Raw genomic sequence first — 20,183 nt, forward strand, 5'->3', positions numbered from 1 at the left:
AATCATCTGACGCAAGTATGTTATTTCGCGCTTCGAAAATTCACTTTTTGCATTCGTCGGCAACATAAACCTTATTTTGTAAGCTTGTCAATGCATCAATCAATAGTTCCTTAAATGTGATCTATTAATATATTTTTCACACCTTGTGTTGCAAACACACAGACTAATGTAGATCTAATTGTTGACAAGTGATAGCTTGTCAATGCAACAATCAATAGTCGATTAAATGTGATCTATTAATACATGTATATTTTTCACACCTTGTGTTGCAAACACACAGACTAATGTAGATCTATTTGTTGACAAGTGATAGAAATTCAGGGGTTAATTGAAAGTGATAGACTTTTGAGGGTTAATTGACACATGAATGCAGTTGATAAAATATTCTGCTGAGTGGGCCAATAAAATTCGGAGTGCAGTGTTTTTAGTGGGTCGGTCGGGAGACAGCAAACAAACCTTTAGAATTTGATGAAGATGTATCAAGTGATTAATGACAGAAAAAGGTTTAAAGGTATACAACTGGGTGAGGACCTAACAATGATGCTACAAACTATGTTTGATGAACCTCAATCATGCAGTTCATGAAAAGTAATTCTAAGGAATTTCTATTTTTAGCTCTTTTAGCCTCTAAAACAAACTTTTAACTTTATATTTTTTACTAAGTCAAGGACCATAACTCTTATAAGGCTATGTGAAATCCCAAATAGAACTGTTACACCAGGTGCACAACTTCACATGCTATATAACAGTCCTTGAAGATTTTGACTTTAGATCAACTACTTCTTGAAATACACGGGACACACATACTGCTTATCACTGACTAAATCAAGGGCCATAACTCTGGTCTTGCAGTGAGATCCAAAAAATCTCAGGTGCACAAATTCACATGCTGAATAATATTCCTGTATGGTTTCATGGCTCTAGTAGAAATATTCCACATGTTATATAACAATTCTTTAATGCTTTATGACTCAGAGTCAAATACTTTTTGAGATAATGTGACACAAACGTGTATGCCCTTAATGACAACAAAATAGCTCAGTCTTGCATAATTGTCAAAAAGTAACAGCAGACTATAAGTTTGGATGCCATGGACTTTTCCAAATAATTTAATGCTCCATGTAAATGTACATGTAGTTTGACAGTGTTACCAGTACTAGCTTGTTTATCCACAAGTAACTGCCAATTTCTCCAAAAGAATCAGAAGTGCAGGATGAAATGATTGAGATCAAGTTGTCACCTGGAGACTGAACTCATGACCTAGTGAGCCAGTGTTTTTTTTTTTCACTTTTAAGGGAAGGGGGTTAGTGCCCTTTGGAGGGGGAAAAAAAACAACATAAATCTAAGGAACAGGGAGTTTTTGTTGGTGCTGAAAATAAAATGTTTCTATCGTCTCTATCGTATTCAAAAGATAAAATAGCAAATTTTGGCTTTTACAGGAGCCATAACTGGGATATAGTTTTCGAAAGGAACAGAGATATTATGCCAATAAAAGTTGCGTGAAAGTTTGATAAAATTGATTGCAAAATGTGGTCTCTATCATGTTAAAAAGAAATTGTGGATGGCCAACGGACGAAGGGCAAACACTTAACACTTTTATCGGATAACTGGAAACAAGGGGGCCATGAAGTGGAGGATGAAATGATTGAGATCAAGTTGTCATGGAGAACATACATCTCACCTGGAGATTCAACTCCTGACCTAGCAAGCTGTGGCTCTGCACTCTCGCCATGGAGCTAAGCTGTCTGGCTTACTTCTTTCTATTAGCTCACCTGGACAGTGTAGTCCAACTAATTGTACGTGAGTCGCGATATTATCCTAATTTTTACAATATGTCAATATCTCACCTCCATGTACAACATAGGAAGGATCATTTCTGTGGTGAACTTTCCACAACGATTCTGCGCAGTGATTTTTAAATCACATTTCAACTTAGTCTATAAAAAATTTGTGAAATTTTAAGATACCTGGAAATATCCATTTTTTCCTTCCATCAAACTGATGTTTCTGTGAATAAATGGCAAGTTTGTAACTGTTTTAAACAATGCACCAGAAAGTTAACACACATTTTACATGGCTCCCCTTCATGTTACACGATCAGTAACGACCAACCGCACTATCAGCTGTGCCGAGTGTAATGGCGGACATGTAAATATAGCGAGGTTGACAAAATGAATGTCTACATTCCCACAAGGGGTTTGACATCAATGGCAGATAGATAGATAGATAAAACAAATAGTTTTTATGCTTTATTTACATTTTTTACTGTCATATTTAAACCATAAAATGATTCAGTTTTATTTTGTTTTATGATTTCTTGACTATGTATAATTGCTTAACTGTGTTTTTATCTATGATGATACAAGACCTTGGATGGGAATCCCTACTACACCGTGTCTACCTGGCCAGAGTCGTCATGCTGTTTAAGATCAGCAACAGAATAGCTGAGCAGTGATGCCAGAACAAGAGGTGCCAACAGATTCTACCAAATCCCTGCCTCACTTAACACCTACAAGAACCCTACCATCAACAGCAGCAGTAGTACCGGAGCGAAATGTATATAATTCTAATTGCAAATAGCCAGCTGTTTCTTATCAGGCAGTACAGTTTTATCGCAGGGTACTAGATGCACTGTCAAATCTCTACCCTTACATTGGAAGAGAGGGAAGAAGAAGTAAATCTATTTTCACCACTGAAAAGGTTTTTACTGGTTTTACCATAAAGAGAGGGATTCTTCTCTATCACGAAAATATCTTATAATCAGTTCTGACGTCAAATTATTTGGACTACTGAACAGTGCAGCTCTATGGATCAAAGCAGGGTTGTTAGTTCGATCCTAGGGCAAGGCGTACGTTCTCTATGAAAAGTCGCAATTTGATAAAGGCAGTGGCTACGATTATGGTACCGTAATCCTAGCCTCCGATTCTAGGATTACGGAAGTTCCGTATTTCTAGACAACTCTATGAGGATAGGCTAGGATTACGGAAGTATTTAAAAGGCATCAAATGTGTGTTAGGACATGCATAAATGATGTTGGAAACTTACTTATTTCACATAAAATAGTGTTTTTTCATGCCTGCCCTATTATTTCATGTTATCGATCAACAATTTTGGATTAGTATAATCTTAAACGATATATTTATGGTGACGGGCGGAAATACTATAGAAATATGAGGGTAAAAGCTAGGTTTTAAAAACATCTATGCTTTAAATTTTACGAGTTATTTATACTAAATATGATTATTTGTCTTTTTTGAAAATTGGCAGACAATACATTCTCAAAAATAGCTCAAAAGGATTTTCAAAAATATAGATCTAAATCTACTTTCAATTTTATGATTTGATTTTGCCTGTCACTTCAGATTTCAGATTTCATTTATGCATGTCTCAACATATATTTGATGCCTCTTAAGAACTTTGGTAAGCCTAGCCTGTCTTCAAAGGGTTGTCTATGAATACGGAACTTCCGTAATCCTAGCAGTGTTCATTCCAGCAATTTTTCAAGAGGGGTCAAACAGCCTCATGGAGGCAAAAAGTTGGGGACATTTGAAATAAACAGGGGCCATGAAAGAAAAACTGATTTACTTGAAATGAAAGGATGTATTTTTTAAACTTTTCTTACATGGAGTTCAACGTATTACTTTTGCTGTTCTTTAAACATAATTACAAGTCATAATATTTTTATCATGACCGAAACCTAACCACTGATGAAAGTCCGACAGCCATTTACAACGGAATGAATGTTTGTCGCCTGATTCTGGCTTATTGGTTACGTTTTTTGGGCGATCTAGCCATCTCGGACATGTCATTTTTCTTTCGAAATTTGTTCTATGTCATCTGCAGTTTTTGGACTTGTAGAGAAAAATGTAAAATTGGATATCTTTTTTTCTCCGAATCGCAACTGTGATTTTGTCCGCCATTTCATAGCAACATTGAAAGCTGTCTGTTATTAGGCAACCGGAGACTGGCTACTAGTTTAACTTCGACCGATGAAAATGCACATTACGTCATCGAAAGGGTCATATTCGATTCACAACTTCTTGAAGTCGGCGCATATGCCGAATTGTAAACAGATTGAATATTTTGCTATCTGAAAAAGTGTGCGCCCAATGGGCGATACAAGGCATATATTTATGCGCCAATACGGTAAAATACACACCAATGGCCCCTTGGCGCGGCCTAGAATCAGAGGCTAGGATTAGGGTACAGTACCGTAATCGTAGCCATTAATAAGACATTGTAACTTTGATATGTTCATCGGCTAAAACAAGATCAGATAGGGAATTTATGTTGCAATTTTGCCAAAAAAATAAAGTTTTTCAAATCCTAATTTTTTCAGCCCATGTCATGGTCTAATATACCAGGGACCAAATACCAAAACCTTTTTGACTAGGACTGTCTGCTATAAAATTTACAAGGCAGCAATTATATGAGGGTAGCAGAGTCACGGACACTACAAACACTAGGCATAACAATGTGTAATTTATGGAAAACACTGAAGTTAAGATTCATTTTGACTGTAACTTGCTTAAACAAGTACAATTTAGCAAGTTTCACTCGAAAACCACTCGATAGAAGACATCATTGTGTTAATATTTGCATAAGAAGTATGATTATAATAACACAAATTGTTTATTAAACTTTTCAAATTCTTTTATTTTAACAGAACAGCTGACAATGATAGGAAAACTACTTCAGTTCACTAACAAGACATTGTGCTTTTATGCAAAACAGATGCTCAGGACTAAAAGTTTATGAGTTTTGAAAATAAATTGGTTCATTAAGACGTTTTAAAATGTCTACGGACACTACAAAACATGTTACATGATTTGATGATGATTCCAACAATGCTGTTGCAATACCGGTATACAGAGAAAGTTATGTAATGACTAACTAAAGTAAGGTTTACACAATCATAAAAATACAACTGATGTGAATGTTTCTTTTTTTATGGTTACATATTTCCAAAACCTGAGACAAAATTTTTTTCTCATGGTGTTTCTTAAGTAGAAAATGTATATCTAACCTCTATCCTGGCATAAAATGTATAAAGATTTTGCATAAAAAGCACAATCTTGTAGCCACAAACAAATGCTTAACATTTTAAACATTTTAAATATCATTAACTTGTCTTAAAGAATCACTGTTATAACATCTACGGACACTACAGAAATTCATACTGTGTCTAAACCTTAGTTTCACCATCATTTTAACCTTTTTGTTACAATTTAGTTTAGAAAATTGACTTTCAAACAGCCATACTTCGAAAATAACAGTAGAAAACTATTGAATTATTCACAGCTATGAAATCTTTTGTTGAAAATGTCCATTAAGAATAAAAATATTAACTATTTGAGACAAAAACTTGTATTCCAAACAGTTTGTACTAACAAATTAACTCATCAACACAACAAAAAACCTACCTCAATCAACCTTCTTGAACAAACAGCAAACAATTTGAAAAAGAATAACACATGTGACATTTCGATGAACCAATATAGTGGTGCATTCTACGGACACTACATACTAGTGCATGAGTATTTACCAGACTGTAGTAACAGTAACACAAGTTTAAGCTTCCAGTGAACTATGATATGTTTTGAATACACTTAGAAACAAAATCTTTTAATAGGAAAATTTGAAAAAAAAATACACAAAATTTGATACAAAATTGTATTCCGATGTGGTTTTGCTGGTTACCTTCAAACACACACAATATCACACAGTCACACACGTAAACAGACAGACAGAAAGACAGACAGAGAGAAAGAAACACAGGTACATACAACGCTAAAGTAAGTCTTAACAGTTTTTGTCCCGAATTCGACACTTTTTAGGCATAGCAGTTTACTCAGAATTGATAGCTTATGAGATTTTTAGCTCGACTATTCATAGAATAGTGAGCTATTGCACTCGCCCATGCGTCGGCGTCCGCGTCCCGATTTTGGTTAAGGTTTTGTATGTAAGCTGGTATCTCAGTAACCACTTGTGGGAATGGATTGAAACTTCACACACTTATTCACTGTGACAAACTGACTTACACTGCACAGGTTCCATAACTCTATTTTGCTTTTTTACAAAATTATGCCCCTTTTTCGACTTAGAAATTTTTGGTTAAGGTTTTGTATGTAAGCTGGTATCTCAGTACTTACTAATGGGAATGGATTGAAACTTCACATACTTGTTCACTATCATGATCTGACATGCACTAAGCAAGTCCCATAACTCTACTCTCTTTTTTCAAAATTATGCCCCTTTTTCGACTTAGCAGTTTTTGGTTAAATTTTTGTATGTAATCTGATATCTCAGTATCCACTAATTGGAATGGATTGAAACTTCACACACTTGTTCACTGTCATGATCTAACATGCACTGTGAAGGTCCCATAACTCTACTTGGCATTTTTACAAAATTATGCCCCTTTGACTTAGCAGTTTTTTGTTAAGTTTTTGTATGTAAGCTGGTATCTCAGTATCCACAAATTGGAAAGGATTGAAACTTCACACACTTGTTCACTGTCATGATATGACATGCAGTACAGAGGTTCAATACCTCTACTTTGCATTTTACAAAATTATGCCCCTTTTTCAACTTTTGTATTCATTCAATTGACAAGGCTGTTGAATAGTCGAGCGTTGCTGTCCTCCGACAGCTCTTGTTAAGAAAGGTAATACTCATATCTAACCAATAAAATATAAATGCCTTAAAACACATCAATCAATTTTATTCAGAAAATCGACCAGTAGTATTTCCTAGTCAATTTTTGTTAGGGTCAGATACCGCCAAAATAGAGCATAAACCAGTGGGTGTTTACCCTCTTTAACCACTGATAGAATAAACAAAGCAAAACGAAATACATTCCTTGTAGTAGTTAACATACGTACACAGAAATGAAGTCATAACAATTCAAAGACGTACAAGATCCGGATTAGTTTTATTAGCTAGACTATTGATAGAATAGTAGAGCTATTGGACTCGCCCATGCGTCTGCGTCCGCATCCGTGTCCGCGTCCCGATTTGGTTAAGTTTTTGTATGTAAGCTGGTATCTCAGCAACCACTTGTGGGAATGGATTGAAACTTCACACACTTATTCACTGTGATAAACTGACTTACATTGCACAGGTTCCATAACTCTGTTTGCTTTTTTTACAAAATTATGCCCCTTTTTTAACTTAGACATTTTTGGTTAAGGTTTTGTATGTAAGCTGGTATCTCAGTAACCACTTGTGGGAATGGATTGAAACTTCACACACTTATTTACTGTGATAAACTGACTTACATTGCACATGTTCCATAACTCTATTTTGCTTTTTTTACAAAATTATGCCCCTTTTTCGACTTAGAATTTTTTGGTTAAGGTTTTGTATGTAAGCTGGTATCTCAGTACTCACTAATGGGAATGGATTGAAACTTCACACACTTGTTCACTATCATGATCTGACATGCATAAAGCAGGCGGTTATACGTCAGGCGTAATAATTTAACGAGGGCACAGTCCTAGTGCAATTATTTGTATGACATATTACCGCCCGAATTATTTCGATTCTAATATGCCTTTAATCTTTAGAAAATAGTAGATAAAATATAGTAGCACTCTTTGCAACAAAAACATTAACTTCACTGCACGATAACGTGATGTTATTCTAGCTTTTAGTGTTTTAACAGAGAATAGCATATGAGAATATTTCTTGCGCAACGTTATATCTATCAAGGCTTTATCTAACTTCTGTTTATTCCTAAATCTTCTCTGTTGTTCTCTTTTTTGACGTCTTAGTTCATTGCACAGTACCGGATCAGTCTGTTTTGCTATTCTCTAAATTTCCCTTTCCCTTTTTTTCTCTCTCTGTCCTTAAGTTTCATCTTTTCGTATTTTGCACTGTCACTTTTAACTTTTGCCCTGTATCTACGCATAATTTTGGCCTTCTTACTCTCAAGCACATAATTCTTTTCATTCTCTTCATTGTTATCTTTCGTAATGTTTCTTTTTGGTCTCATTTTGTTATAATTTCCCTTTTATAATGTTAATTTTTCAAAAAGCTGTAAAACACTAAGTATATTAGAGATTGTGTACATATCATGCATTCTTGTAGTGTCCGTAGATCAAGTGACAATATAAAAAATCGCTCTGTTAAGAGATCAAGTGTGGTTAAATGTACATTATAGTTTGCTGATTCATATTAGATAGTTATACTGTATGTAAATAACGCAATCTGGCTAAAGTACACTTAGTGAAACTCGTTTTAATAACTTGCTAAAGTTCATTTTCACTTGAAAAGATAGACAAAAACATATTTTTCTAAAATACTCTGAAAGATGAAAGTTTTATCTCTTGGAATCAGTATATCCTTATAAAAACATCAATAATAACCCAAGCTCATTGATTATGTATGGTTTTAAGAAAATTATCTACAGTTAAATTATTGATCTACGGACACTACGGTCTACGGACAATTTCTGTTGCTTCCCAACAAATAACCAGTCGCAGAAGCAGAAAGATGTTTAGTTCTGCTAATTCTCTGAGACAGTCTCAAATAGAAAATAATACAAAATAGTAAATATATTGTGGGTCTTACAATTTACATATTGCAAACATTGATCTACGACACTACGAAAAAGTCATGCTACCAAATTATGACTCAATTTTTTTCATTTGGACCTGAAGCAAAATCTTTATATTCAGAGTGGTATATGATTATCAGCAACAGCACACACTACCATACTGTATCTGGCATATCACTGTTGCCTTTGTAATAGGGTGATAGAGACAGACCTTCAAAAACCAAAAAAACATAACGAAGGCCTGTTTTCATATTTTTTTTATTAAAACTTAATTCCTTCACTGACAAAGAAATAATTTGACTTTCTTTAATTTGAAATGCCACATTTTAAGTCTGTTATTGCCAATTCACATTAATGTAATACTGCTTTGATCACTTGCTTGCTAAAATTTGCCATTTTTTATTTGCAACACCATAACGATGAAAAAACACCATTTTTCGACCATATTATCTTTTACAGTGTGTAAGAAATTGTAGGACAGTATGTAATGTTATACATCTTAAGAAAGCCCGAAACCTGTACTTTTGCATGCACAAAGTACTTATTCCCTATCTGTCAACAGTAAGGAAGGCCATCACCATAACATGGGCCCATTTCATTTTCCCTATCTGATCTTGTTTTAGCCGTCATGAAAACCACCTGATAGTCGTAACAATATCTGATTGTTGGGCAGTTCACTGTAATTTTGATTTAGCGATGTGGAGGCTTATGAGTGTGTGTAGTAAACCAAAGATGATACAGTACATGCATGGGGTGTTTTTCCTAACCTTACACTTACGTTAAATAATTAGTGACAATGCATACAAAATTAGCATAAGCACAGACTTACACTTTGAAACTCATTCAATCCTATCCGAACTTTGTCTATTTGCTGCTTTCTCTAGAAAAGCTATTTTAAGTTTGCATGGAAACGAAATTCCTGTCCGGTCAGATTTTTCAACCACCTGATATTAAATAATAGACACCTTTTCGAATTTATAGAAATTCTTGAATTTTAAAGTATATATTTGTATTGTTTTGATTATTAAACTGCATAGCCTATCAATGATATTTACAATATTAAAGATTGGTTTACTTTTTATGAATAATACTCCGATATATTAGAAATATGTTAGTTTCGCATGTAGTAGCTTTACAAAAACTGACGGAAAGAACAGAAATATGGCGGCCGACGAGTGGAGGTTGTGTGTGAATTGGCTCGTTCAGTGTAAAATTTTACCTGATGATCACCGAGCTACACATTCCGAAGCTCAAGCTTTTGATCTAGCCCAGGCTTTGAGAGATGGAGTACTGCTGTGTCATCTTTTAAATGCACTGAAAGCGTACTCGGTTGACGTGAAAGATTTCAGTCCCAGGCCACAATTGTCGCAGGTAAAAAGAGTTGTAATAACTTCACTGTATTTTGTTTTAGCACAGTGGTATCATATTCTTTTTTATGGTGTTTACTCAAGAAAAACAAATGACATTAATTTTGATGTATCTGCTCATGTTCTAGCTCTTGGTTGAATTTTTGGTTGCTGTGTTTGTGTTGTCATATTTTATTTACTTCCTGTTATAAATTTATCATGTAGCTTTTTAAGAAATAATAGGCAATCTTACAAAAACACAAGAACCTGATAAATATGCATTAACAGTGATTCATTTTGCCGTGCGTCCTGCGTCAAAGACGCGTATTTTTCATGGGAGACGCGTTAATTTAAAATATGTGCAGCCATGGGACGCAAACAAAATTTACCTTATCACCGTTCGATTTGTAAAGAATAGGGCTTGAGCTAGGGAGAGACTTGAGCGAAATAGTCGCTTTTTAGCTCCCCACTTCGCTCTAATCTAACATCAAAGCAAAATTCAAGTCGCCCGATTTTTTTTATCCACACCCCACCAGTTACCCGCTATCAGCCTGTTGACACTTGACTGGAATATACGATGACATAATTTAAGCTCCGCATACTTCAGATTACCGAGAAGTGCAAAGGTGACACTTGTTTTGTAAACTGACTGTTGATAAACAAAGCAATAGAGATTTATATTACAGGTACATTAGTTTACACATGCTTTTTTGACCTTTAGAAAGTATCTTACCTTGACTGGCTCGAATAATTTCCTCAAATCCACTTAATTTTACTCATATTTTTCAAAACCAATTAAGACTTTAGAAGCATAATTTTAATCACTGACACTTTCTGAGATTAAAATAAGGTAACAGAAATTTACCCAAATTTTTGACGCATCAAATTTAGAAATTGGGTTAAACATGTTTGACAACTGTTTCTTTTGATGTGAGCCGACACCAGCAGATCAAAGAGACACCAGCAGATCAAAGAAGACAGTATTCGAGTGATGTCATAGTGATGTCACTGCTATTGACATGTATTTAATTCACAAACGTGTTATTTAAAGTGACTGTGACTTTGAGTGCGTTAGCACTGGGAGCTTGATTTATTTACTGCTGATATGGAATTAACATTTTTAATTAATTGTATTCATATTTAAAGGGTTTTCTTGGTTTGGACAATCATTGCAAAAGTGAAAAAAACTTTAATTTGCAGTTTAATCACATTAGGTTCACAAGGTTTACAAAGATAAGAAAACAGACATTTTCAGTGAATTTATTTACTTTAAATTAATAGACTTAAACAAAGACTGGAAATAATAAAATAAGTAACGTTATATTATTATATATTAAGCATATTTAGTTCCTTTTTCAACTTGCATGACTCATTACTCACTGGCTGGGACTCATTGTTTCAAAATATGTGAGTCCCATGGACTCGTATCTTCAGATTTCAAAATGAATCACTGCATTAATACAGCTATGTTTAAGTATATCATCAGCCATATTTGAATACTGGTACAGATGATAAACTCAAACAGATAATAAAAGTCGACCACCTTCATACTATTCAAATTTTGCAATTGATTTTTATATAATTGAACATGCATACATGCCATATCTCCTGGCAGGAGCCTTTTCCTCCAGTATTTTCAGTATATCTCCCGGTCTCCCGCTGGGACATGAAAACCTCCCGTAAAAAAAAATTAACTATAAAAAAAAGTCCTCTGCCGAAAAATTGTATCTCGGACCCAATGTAGACCTTTAGAAAATACTTAAATTTCAATATTGAGTAGCCCGGAAATGCTCCTCAAACACAATTTTTATAGTTGTCTATAATCCATAGCTTGTTTAGTGAGAGATACACACCTGAGGCATTAATTATCTTACCACCTACTGTCACACAATTAACCTTTTAATCTTACCTGTAGGCAATTAATTGTAAACATGTGCATGCGAGATTTTAGACTGATTCAGTACTATCAAAGTCGCTGATCCGTAGTTTTCAAAACAATATGTAAACCAGTCTTAAAATTACGTCATTATACCGCCACCTGCCAAAGTGTACTTTCATTTTCGCTGACCTCGGTATTTATCGAGCCATCAGAGGGATGAGACAGGTTAGTGCTAACACTGAGTTTATGCTTCTCAATTTAAATACTTGTACAACATGCCAAAAATTAACTACGATTTAACAAAAAATGACGAGTTAATGTCAGACTACACAGAATTTCGGACAAACATGAATTCGGATAAGTGAATTTTATGAAACAAATTGCAGTTCATACTGCCCGGAGAATTGACTGCCATTCCTTTGTGATATTGTAATAATTAACGGGAGAATTCCAAGTTTAAATACATGTAGTTTTAATCTAAATATGGACAGTCCAGCAAAAGAAGGAATTTCCTTTTTATTAACAACTTAATTCCTGAAAAGAAATGACTGCCCTTAAAAGACTATTTTGATATGATATCTCCGCAATCTTTTGAGTATTGTATGCTTAAACATGTCAAAGAGATTACTCTCCCCAGATGAAGAAGCATCAACACATAAAGCAAAAACAAAGTTCCTGGTTCAATCTTTCATGGAATTCTGAATTTCCTTGGATTAAGTAAAGTGCTATAATTAATAATCATGCATTCTGTGGTACACAACTGTTGGCTCCACTCATCAATTCAATATAGAAAACTTGATGATTTTTTCATGAAAACGGCTATTTAGCGCATCAAAAATGAGCGAATAAAAGTCTCCCTTATTTTTACCCAAATCTCCCTGAAAAAAAAGCCCTATTGAGACAAATCTCCCTTATTGACCGTCTGAAAATATGGCATGTATGAACATGCCGTCTAATAGCAACCACTTACAACACCAACTGGTGTAAATAAAAACAAAATTAGTAAATAATCTGTATAAATAAATGTCTTACATTAATTTTGTCTGTTTAATAAATATTTATCCAAAAATACTGGGAAAGAGGATGTTTTTTTGCGCATGCTCACTGTCAACACATGAAGGCCCGACATTGGGTCACTTTTCATTACTTAATCAGAAATGACTGTTGCAACATTTTTGGGAAAGTTTCAATATATTAAATACTATGGAGAACTTTTTTAAAATGACAAAGTGGTCAAATTTATCATCAATCAACGTTGTAAAGTCCCCATTTTACATACGCCTTTCAGCAGTCAGGGGTGTAACTGTTTTTAGCTCACATGTCACAAAGTGACAGTGTGAGCTTTTGTGATCGCGCAGCGTCCGTCGTCCGTGCGTGCGTCCGTGCGTAAACTTTTGCTTGTGACCACTCTAGAGGTCACATTTTTCATAGGATCTTTATGAAAGTTGGTCAGAATGTTCATCTTGATGATATCTAGGTCAAGTTCGAAACTGGGTCAACTGCGGTCAAAAACTAGGTCAGTAGGTCTAAAAATAGAAAAACCTTGTGACCTCTCTAGAGGCCATATTTTTCACAAGATCTTCATGAAAATTGGTCAGAATGTTCACCTTGATAATATCTATGTCAAGTTCGAAACTGGGTCACGTGCCATCAAAAACTAGGTCAGTAGGTCAAATAATAGAAAAACCTTGTGACCTCTCTAGAGGCCATATTTTTCATTGGATCTGTATGAAAGTTGGTCTGAATGTTCATCTTGATGATATCTAGGTCAAGTTCGAAACTGGGTCAGCTGCGGTTAAAAACTAGGTCATTAGGTCTAAAAATAGAAAAACCTTGTGACCTCTCTAGAGGCCATACTTTTGAATGGATCTTCATGAAAATTAGTCAGAATGTTCACCTTGATGATGTCTAGGTCAAGTTCGAAACTGGGTCACGTGCCGTCAGAAACTAGGTCAGTAGGTCAAATAATAAAAAAACCTTGTGACCTCTCTAGAGGCCATATTTTTCATGGGATCTGTATGAAGATTAGTCTGAATGTTCATCTTGATGATATCTAGGTCAGGTTCGAAACTGGGTTAGCTGTGGTTAAAAACTAGGTCAGTAGGTCTAAAAATAGAAAAACCTTGTGATCTCTCTAGATGCCATATTTTTCACAAGATCTTCATGAAAATTGGTCTGAATGTTCACCTTGATGATATCTAGGTCAGGTTCGAAACTGGGTCACATGCCGTCAGAAACTAGGTCAGTAGGTCAAATAATACAAAAACCTTGAGACCTCTCTAGAGGCCATATTTTTCATGGGATCTGTATGAAAGTTGGTCTGAATGTTCATCTTGATGATATCTAGGTCAGGTTCAAAACTGGGTCACATGAGGTCAAAAACTGGGTCACTATGTCAAATAATAGAAAAAAATAACGTCATACTCAGTTCAAAACTGGGTCATGTTGGGACAGGTGAGCGATTCAGGACCATCATGGTCCTCTTGTTTAAGTTATGTAACCTATTTCAGTTACTTTTTCAAGCATTTTTTGCATAAAACTTTATCAGCCATGCATAAAAGATTTTACTGCATAACTGGAAAGATAAAAGTGCAAGAATTCAGGAAATAATTGCATTAGTCTCATTTAAAATGAAGAATTGGCACAGGAGGGCTTTGTAATATTTTATGATAACTGAAACAAGTTATGAAAGTATATATACAAGCAATAACTCAAATGGGTTATAAACTGCGGTAACTTGAAACAGTTACACCCCTGACTGTTCAGGGCCTAACTTCTTGTGAGTTTGCTTACTAAATATTAATTTGAATTATGTCAATTTTTCAGTAAGAGCTAAGCTTTATTTTGATACCAACCATCAATAACAATTTGCAGAAGTTACAGGTAAAAAACCTCATTTTCTGTCTGAGTTTATCATCAGTACCAGTATATTAAAAAATAAGGTAGCTTGTTTTGTTTTCTTCATTTTATATACAGAAATTGCCTTACCTTAAATGACTTCTTAAATTCTTAAAATTGTTTTCTATAAACTTGGTCTACAGTGTATTTATTTTGTATTGCAGTTCCTGTGTTTGAAGAATATTCGTACATTTCTGGTGACATGTGAAAAAGTGTTCAAGATTGACAGTCGAGACCTGTTTGAACCTCCAGACCTTTTTGATGTAAAGAATTTCCGCAAGGTATGTTTCACTTCGTTTATATCTTACTGGTGACTACCATGGGACTGCATGACAACATGGACTTAAAAGACATAACTTTTGTCAGTGATTGTATAAAGTATCCACTTACATAGCTAACTAAGCAGACATTTTACTGGCTTAATGTATAAATTTTTCATGAGCACCAAAACCTTTGAACATTAAATAAACAAGAATTTACTAGTTCATTGACTCGGTTATGAAATCCAAGAGAATAGTCCCCCACAAATATTTGTGATTTTCACAGTACTAAATTAAAGTCCATTTGGAAATTTGGCACCTTAATAAATACCCCCAGTTTTAGCTCGACTATTCGTAGAATAGTAAAGCTATTGGACTCACCCATGCATCTGCGTCCGCATCCCGATTTGGTTAAGGTTTTGCATGTAAGCTGGTATCTCAGTAACCACTTGTGGGAATTGATTGAAACTTCACACACTTATGCACTGTGATAAACTGACTTACATTGCACAGGTTCCATAACTCTATTTTGCTTTTTTACAAAATTATGCCCCTTTTTAGCTCGACTTTTGAAGAAAAAGTAGAGCTATCAGCGTTCGACACTAACTTTTTTTGCCAGGTATCCTGAAGGAATACCTGCTGGGAAATTTAGGAATCCCTGCTGAAAATTAGGAGTCCCTGATAACAAAATGTGGTAACTAAGATCATGAAAAAACTAAAATCTAACAAACACAACTGTTTACAGTACTACATGTATTTTATTTCCACGTTATTTCCCCCTCATCTTCACTACCATCGCACTCCTCTGCCATTTGTTGTAGTTCGTCTAAATGTATGCCGCCTAGTTCATTCCCTCTTATAACCCCCTTATTTGTTATCATTTTTTTGACATAAAAAAAAATTCCGAAAAGTCTCCCTTAAAAAAAAAAAAAATTAAAAAAAAAAAAATGTTCCGACCTACCTACCCTAATTTTTTGAGCATGTTACCAGATACAAAGATTTTTTAGGCCTTATTAATGCAACTCCCACAGACTTTATCTAAAACTAGTACATTGGTCATAACAGATTTTCTTAAACATTTCATATTTTAGTTGTTTTATTTTGCACATTGCCTAAAAGTGGGTGGGGTTTAGTGTTTGCATGCTTTTATTATCAGCAAATTCTTGTAAATAAGAGCTGCTTTGGCAACAGTGATCATATTTTTCGTAATGTAGACGTTTTGTTGGCTTTTTATTTTAGTTTGTACTAGAAAAATCTTGTAAGAAATGATAAAAATGTTCGAAAATGTCGGTCTAGAAAACGAGTGACAAATACGGAAAACAAAAGTAACAGTTAAAGTTCTTGAAAAGATAACTGTTTTAACTTTATTTTCTCATCATACCACGTATAATTTCTGCTTATTTAATTTGTTTTGCCCAAACAAAGCCTCGTCAATGATAATAAATTTGTTATAGACCGTAACGGCCGACCGGCTCATGTAATCGTATCGAGCACACAAAATAGTGGTACAAACACGATAATCTAAGGCTGCATTGTTTATCAATTAACTTGTAAACATTGATCAATAAACACCTTTGATAATGACAAGGCATATTGTACTAAATACAAACCGCGAGATAAGCACGTGTCATTTGGCGCGTGGCGTGACTGACATCTGTCGGTAGCTACTTAACATACTACTGCCATATTTCCGCTTGTGCAGGCAAACAATATTGAAATTCACTGGGATTTTGATTGACAGGGGGCAGAACTATCGAACTTGGAACGCATCTAAGTAAATTTCCGCAAGTCAAGCCGACGCACGTGCCGTAATTTATGCGGGTAAAATACGAGTTTTTCTCGATTTTCGCGGGTCAAAACCTGGGACCTCGGGTCAACTGAACGCCCTGGCTTAGCAAAAGACTGATGTTTGAGTGAACAAGACTGGGGAATTTCATTTTTTAAGAATCATATTTTATCTGAAAATCAAGAGTCCCGACGGAACACCGAAATTGTGAACTTTAGGATCCCTTGCGGATTTTTGGTGTCCTCGGGATCCCGGGACACCGTTAGTGTCGAACGCTGGCTATTGCACTTGCCCTGGTGCCGGCGTCGCCGTTGGTTTAAGTTTTTGATAAAGTCAAATATCTCTGTTACTATCAAAGCTATTGACTTGAAACTTGAAATACTTATTAACTGTTAAAGTCTACACCAGGAGAAACAATCCCCATAACTCTGATTTGAATTTTGACAGAATTATGCCCCTTTTTAACTTAGAATTTTTTGTTAAAGTTTTTAATAAAGTCAAATATCTCTGTTACTATCAAAGCTACTGACTTGAAACTTAAAATACTTATTCACCATCAAAGTCTACACCAGGAGAAACAATCCCCATAACTCTGATTTGAATTTTGACAGAATTATGCCCCTTTTTAACTTAGAATGTTTTGTTAAAATTTTTGATGAAGTCAAATAACTCTGTTACTTTTGACTTGAAACTTCAAATAGTTATTTACTATCAAAGTCTACACCAGGAGAAACAATCCCCATTACTCTGATTTGTGAGTTATGTCCCTTTTTAACTTGGAATTTTTTTTACTGGCAAAGCTCTCATTCAGAGTCAAGCACTGAGAAAAGTCGAGCGCGCTGTGTTATGGACAGCTCTTGTTTGACTTGGAAATTTTTGGTAAAGGTTTTGTATGTAAGCTGGTATCTCAATACTCACTAATGGGAATGGATTGAAACTTCACACACTTATTTACTGTGATAAACTGACTTACAGTGATAAACTGACTTGCATTGCACAGGTTCCATAACTCTTATTTTGCTTTTTTACAAAATTATGCCCCTTTTTTGACTTAGAAATTTTTGGTAAAGGTTTTGTATGTAAGCAGGTATTTTAGTACTCACTAATGGGAATGGATTGAAACTTCACACACTTGTTCACTGTCATGATCTGACATGCACAAAGCAGATCCCATAACTCTATTCATTTTTTTTCTTCAAAATTTTGCCCATTTTTCGACTTTTTTAGTTAGCAGTTCAGGGATCGAATTTAACTTTTTTTCCAACTAGCAAATTTTTGCTAGTGCCATTTTTTTCCACTAGCAAAATGATGGGTTCCACTAGCAATTATTTAAAAGCTGTTTATGTGCTAAATTCAAGTTGTTTTGTTGTTGTTTGGTTACAAAATGTTCACAGTTCGGACAGGCTTGGGACTTTCTGGTTTTGAAAGTATGATACAAACCAAAGTACTCAATGATTCTTTGGACTTTTGGCTTGACGTTGATCTTTTAAGTTTTTCTCAGGTCACAGTTGGTAGTGTTGCTAGCATTTTCGAGCTCCGCGGGCTTTTTTGCACCAAGAAACATGTTATTTCCTCTCCATTTTCACAGAACTTTGCAAATTACAGACGTCCAAAATGAAAACAAATATTGCCTAGATGCTTACTTACATATCCGATAATTACTTTTGTATAAAGCGACAAGCGTCTAGAAGCAGTCACGTGATTATCGGTAATTTAACTGCCCGAAAGGAGTTTTTAAAGAGAAAGGGACAGTTTGAGCGAATTCCCCGATTTTCGAACGTGATCGCAAAAATATTCGAGTGCCATGATTTTCTACTCGCATTTTTTTATTCTTACTCGAATTTTGCGAGTTAGCGACCGTTAAATTCGATCCCTGCAGTTTTTAGTTAAGTTTTTGTATGTAAGCTGGTATCTCAGTATCCACTAACGGGAAAGGATTGAAACTTCACACACTTGTTCATTGTTAGAGTTCATAATTCAGTCATTGCTCATTATGATAGTTGCTCAGTGTTACAATTCATTATTCAGCCATTGTTTGTTATGATTGTTGCTCATTGTTACAGTTCATAATTCAGTCATTGTTTGTTATGATAGTTGCTCAGTGTTACAGTTCATTATTCAGCCATTGTTTGTTATGCCAGATGCTCAGTGGTACAGTTCATTATTCAGCCATTGTTTGTTATGATAGATGCTCAGTGTTACAGTTCATTATTCAGCCATTGTTTGTTATGATAGATGCTCAGTGTTACAGTTCATTATTCAGCCATTGTTTGTTATGACAGATGCTCAGTGTTACAGTTCATTTTTCAGCCATTGTTTATTATGATAGATGCTCAGTGTTACAGTTGATTATTCAGCCATTGTTTATTATGACAGATGCTCAGTGTTACAGTTCATTATTCTGACATTGCTGATTATGATAGTTGCTCATTGTTACAGTTCATTATTCAGTCATTGCTCATTATGATAGTTACTCAGTGTTAACAGTTCATTATTCAGTCATTGCTCATTATGAAAGTTGCTCAGAGTTACAGTTCATATATCCGCCATTGCTGAATATGATAGTTACTCAGTGTTATAGTTCATTATTCAGTCATTGCTCATTGTGATAATTGCTCAGTGTTACAATTCATTATTCAGTCATTGCTCATTGTGATAGTTGCTCAGTGTTACAGTTCATTATTCATCCATTGTTATGATAGTTGCTCAGTGTTAAGTTCATTATTCAGTCATTGCTCATTGTGATAGTTGCTCGTTGTTACAGTTCATTATTCTTCCATTGTTATGATAGTTGCTCAGTGTTACAGTTCATTATTCAGTCATTGCTCATTGTGATAGTTACTCATTGTTACAGTTCATTATTCATCCATTGTTATGATAGTTGCTCAGTGTTACAGTTCATTTTTCAGTCATTGCTCACTGTGATAGTACTCATTGCTACAGTTCATTATTCATCCATTGTTATGATAGTTGCTCATTGTTACAGTTCATTATTCAGCCATTGTTATGATAGTTGCTCATTGTTACAGTTCATTATTCATCCATTGTTATGATAGTTGCTCAGTGTTACAGTTCATTATTCAGTCATTGCTCATTATGATAGTTACTCATTGTTACAGTTCATTATTCATCCATTGTTATGATAGTTAGTCAGTGTTACAGTTCATTATTCATCATTGTTATAATAGTTGCTCATTGTTACAGTTCATTATTCAGCCATTGTTATGATAGTTGCTCAGTGTTACAGTTCATTATTCAGTCATTGTTCATTATGATAGTTACTCAGTGTTACAGCTCATTATTCATCCATTGTTATGATAGTTGGTCATTGTTACAGTTCATTATTCATCCATTGTTATGATAGTTGGTCATTGTAACAGTTCATTATTCATCCATTGTTATGATAGTTGCTCATTGTTACAGTTCATTCTTCATGCATTGTTATGATAGTTGC

General features: G+C 34.8%; 2 protein-coding genes across 12 annotated transcripts in view; one reads left to right on the top strand and one right to left on the bottom strand.

Annotated features, from left to right (window-relative positions):
* Window positions 1-9,539, bottom strand: part of LOC128548898 (rab9 effector protein with kelch motifs-like) — a 41,656-nt gene extending 32,117 nt beyond the window's left edge. For both annotated transcript variants that reach the window (XM_053524509.1, XM_053524508.1), the window contains exon 1: window positions 9,390-9,539. The gene's annotated coding sequence lies outside the window, so the exon portion shown is untranslated. The remainder of the gene's footprint in view (window positions 1-9,389) is intronic.
* A 152-nt stretch (window positions 9,540-9,691) lies between these two features.
* The window catches only part of LOC123543477 (proto-oncogene vav-like), a 106,525-nt gene continuing 96,033 nt past the window's right edge, over window positions 9,692-20,183 (top strand). For 7 of the 10 annotated variants that reach the window (XM_053524497.1, XM_053524492.1, XM_053524501.1 and 4 more), the window contains exons 1-2: window positions 9,693-9,931; window positions 14,848-14,964. In XM_053524497.1, the coding sequence (XP_053380472.1) occupies window positions 9,722-9,931; window positions 14,848-14,964 (327 nt within the window). In that variant the 5' untranslated portion in view covers window positions 9,693-9,721. Of the gene's footprint in view, window positions 9,932-14,847; window positions 14,965-20,183 lie in introns of all 10 variants that reach the window. The other 3 variants (XM_053524496.1, XM_053524495.1, XM_053524500.1) reach the window with 1 other exon arrangement.

Source organism: Mercenaria mercenaria, chromosome 15, assembly GCF_021730395.1.
Source record: "Mercenaria mercenaria strain notata chromosome 15, MADL_Memer_1, whole genome shotgun sequence".
In the NCBI taxonomy this organism is placed as follows: Eukaryota; Metazoa; Mollusca; class Bivalvia; order Venerida; family Veneridae; genus Mercenaria; species Mercenaria mercenaria.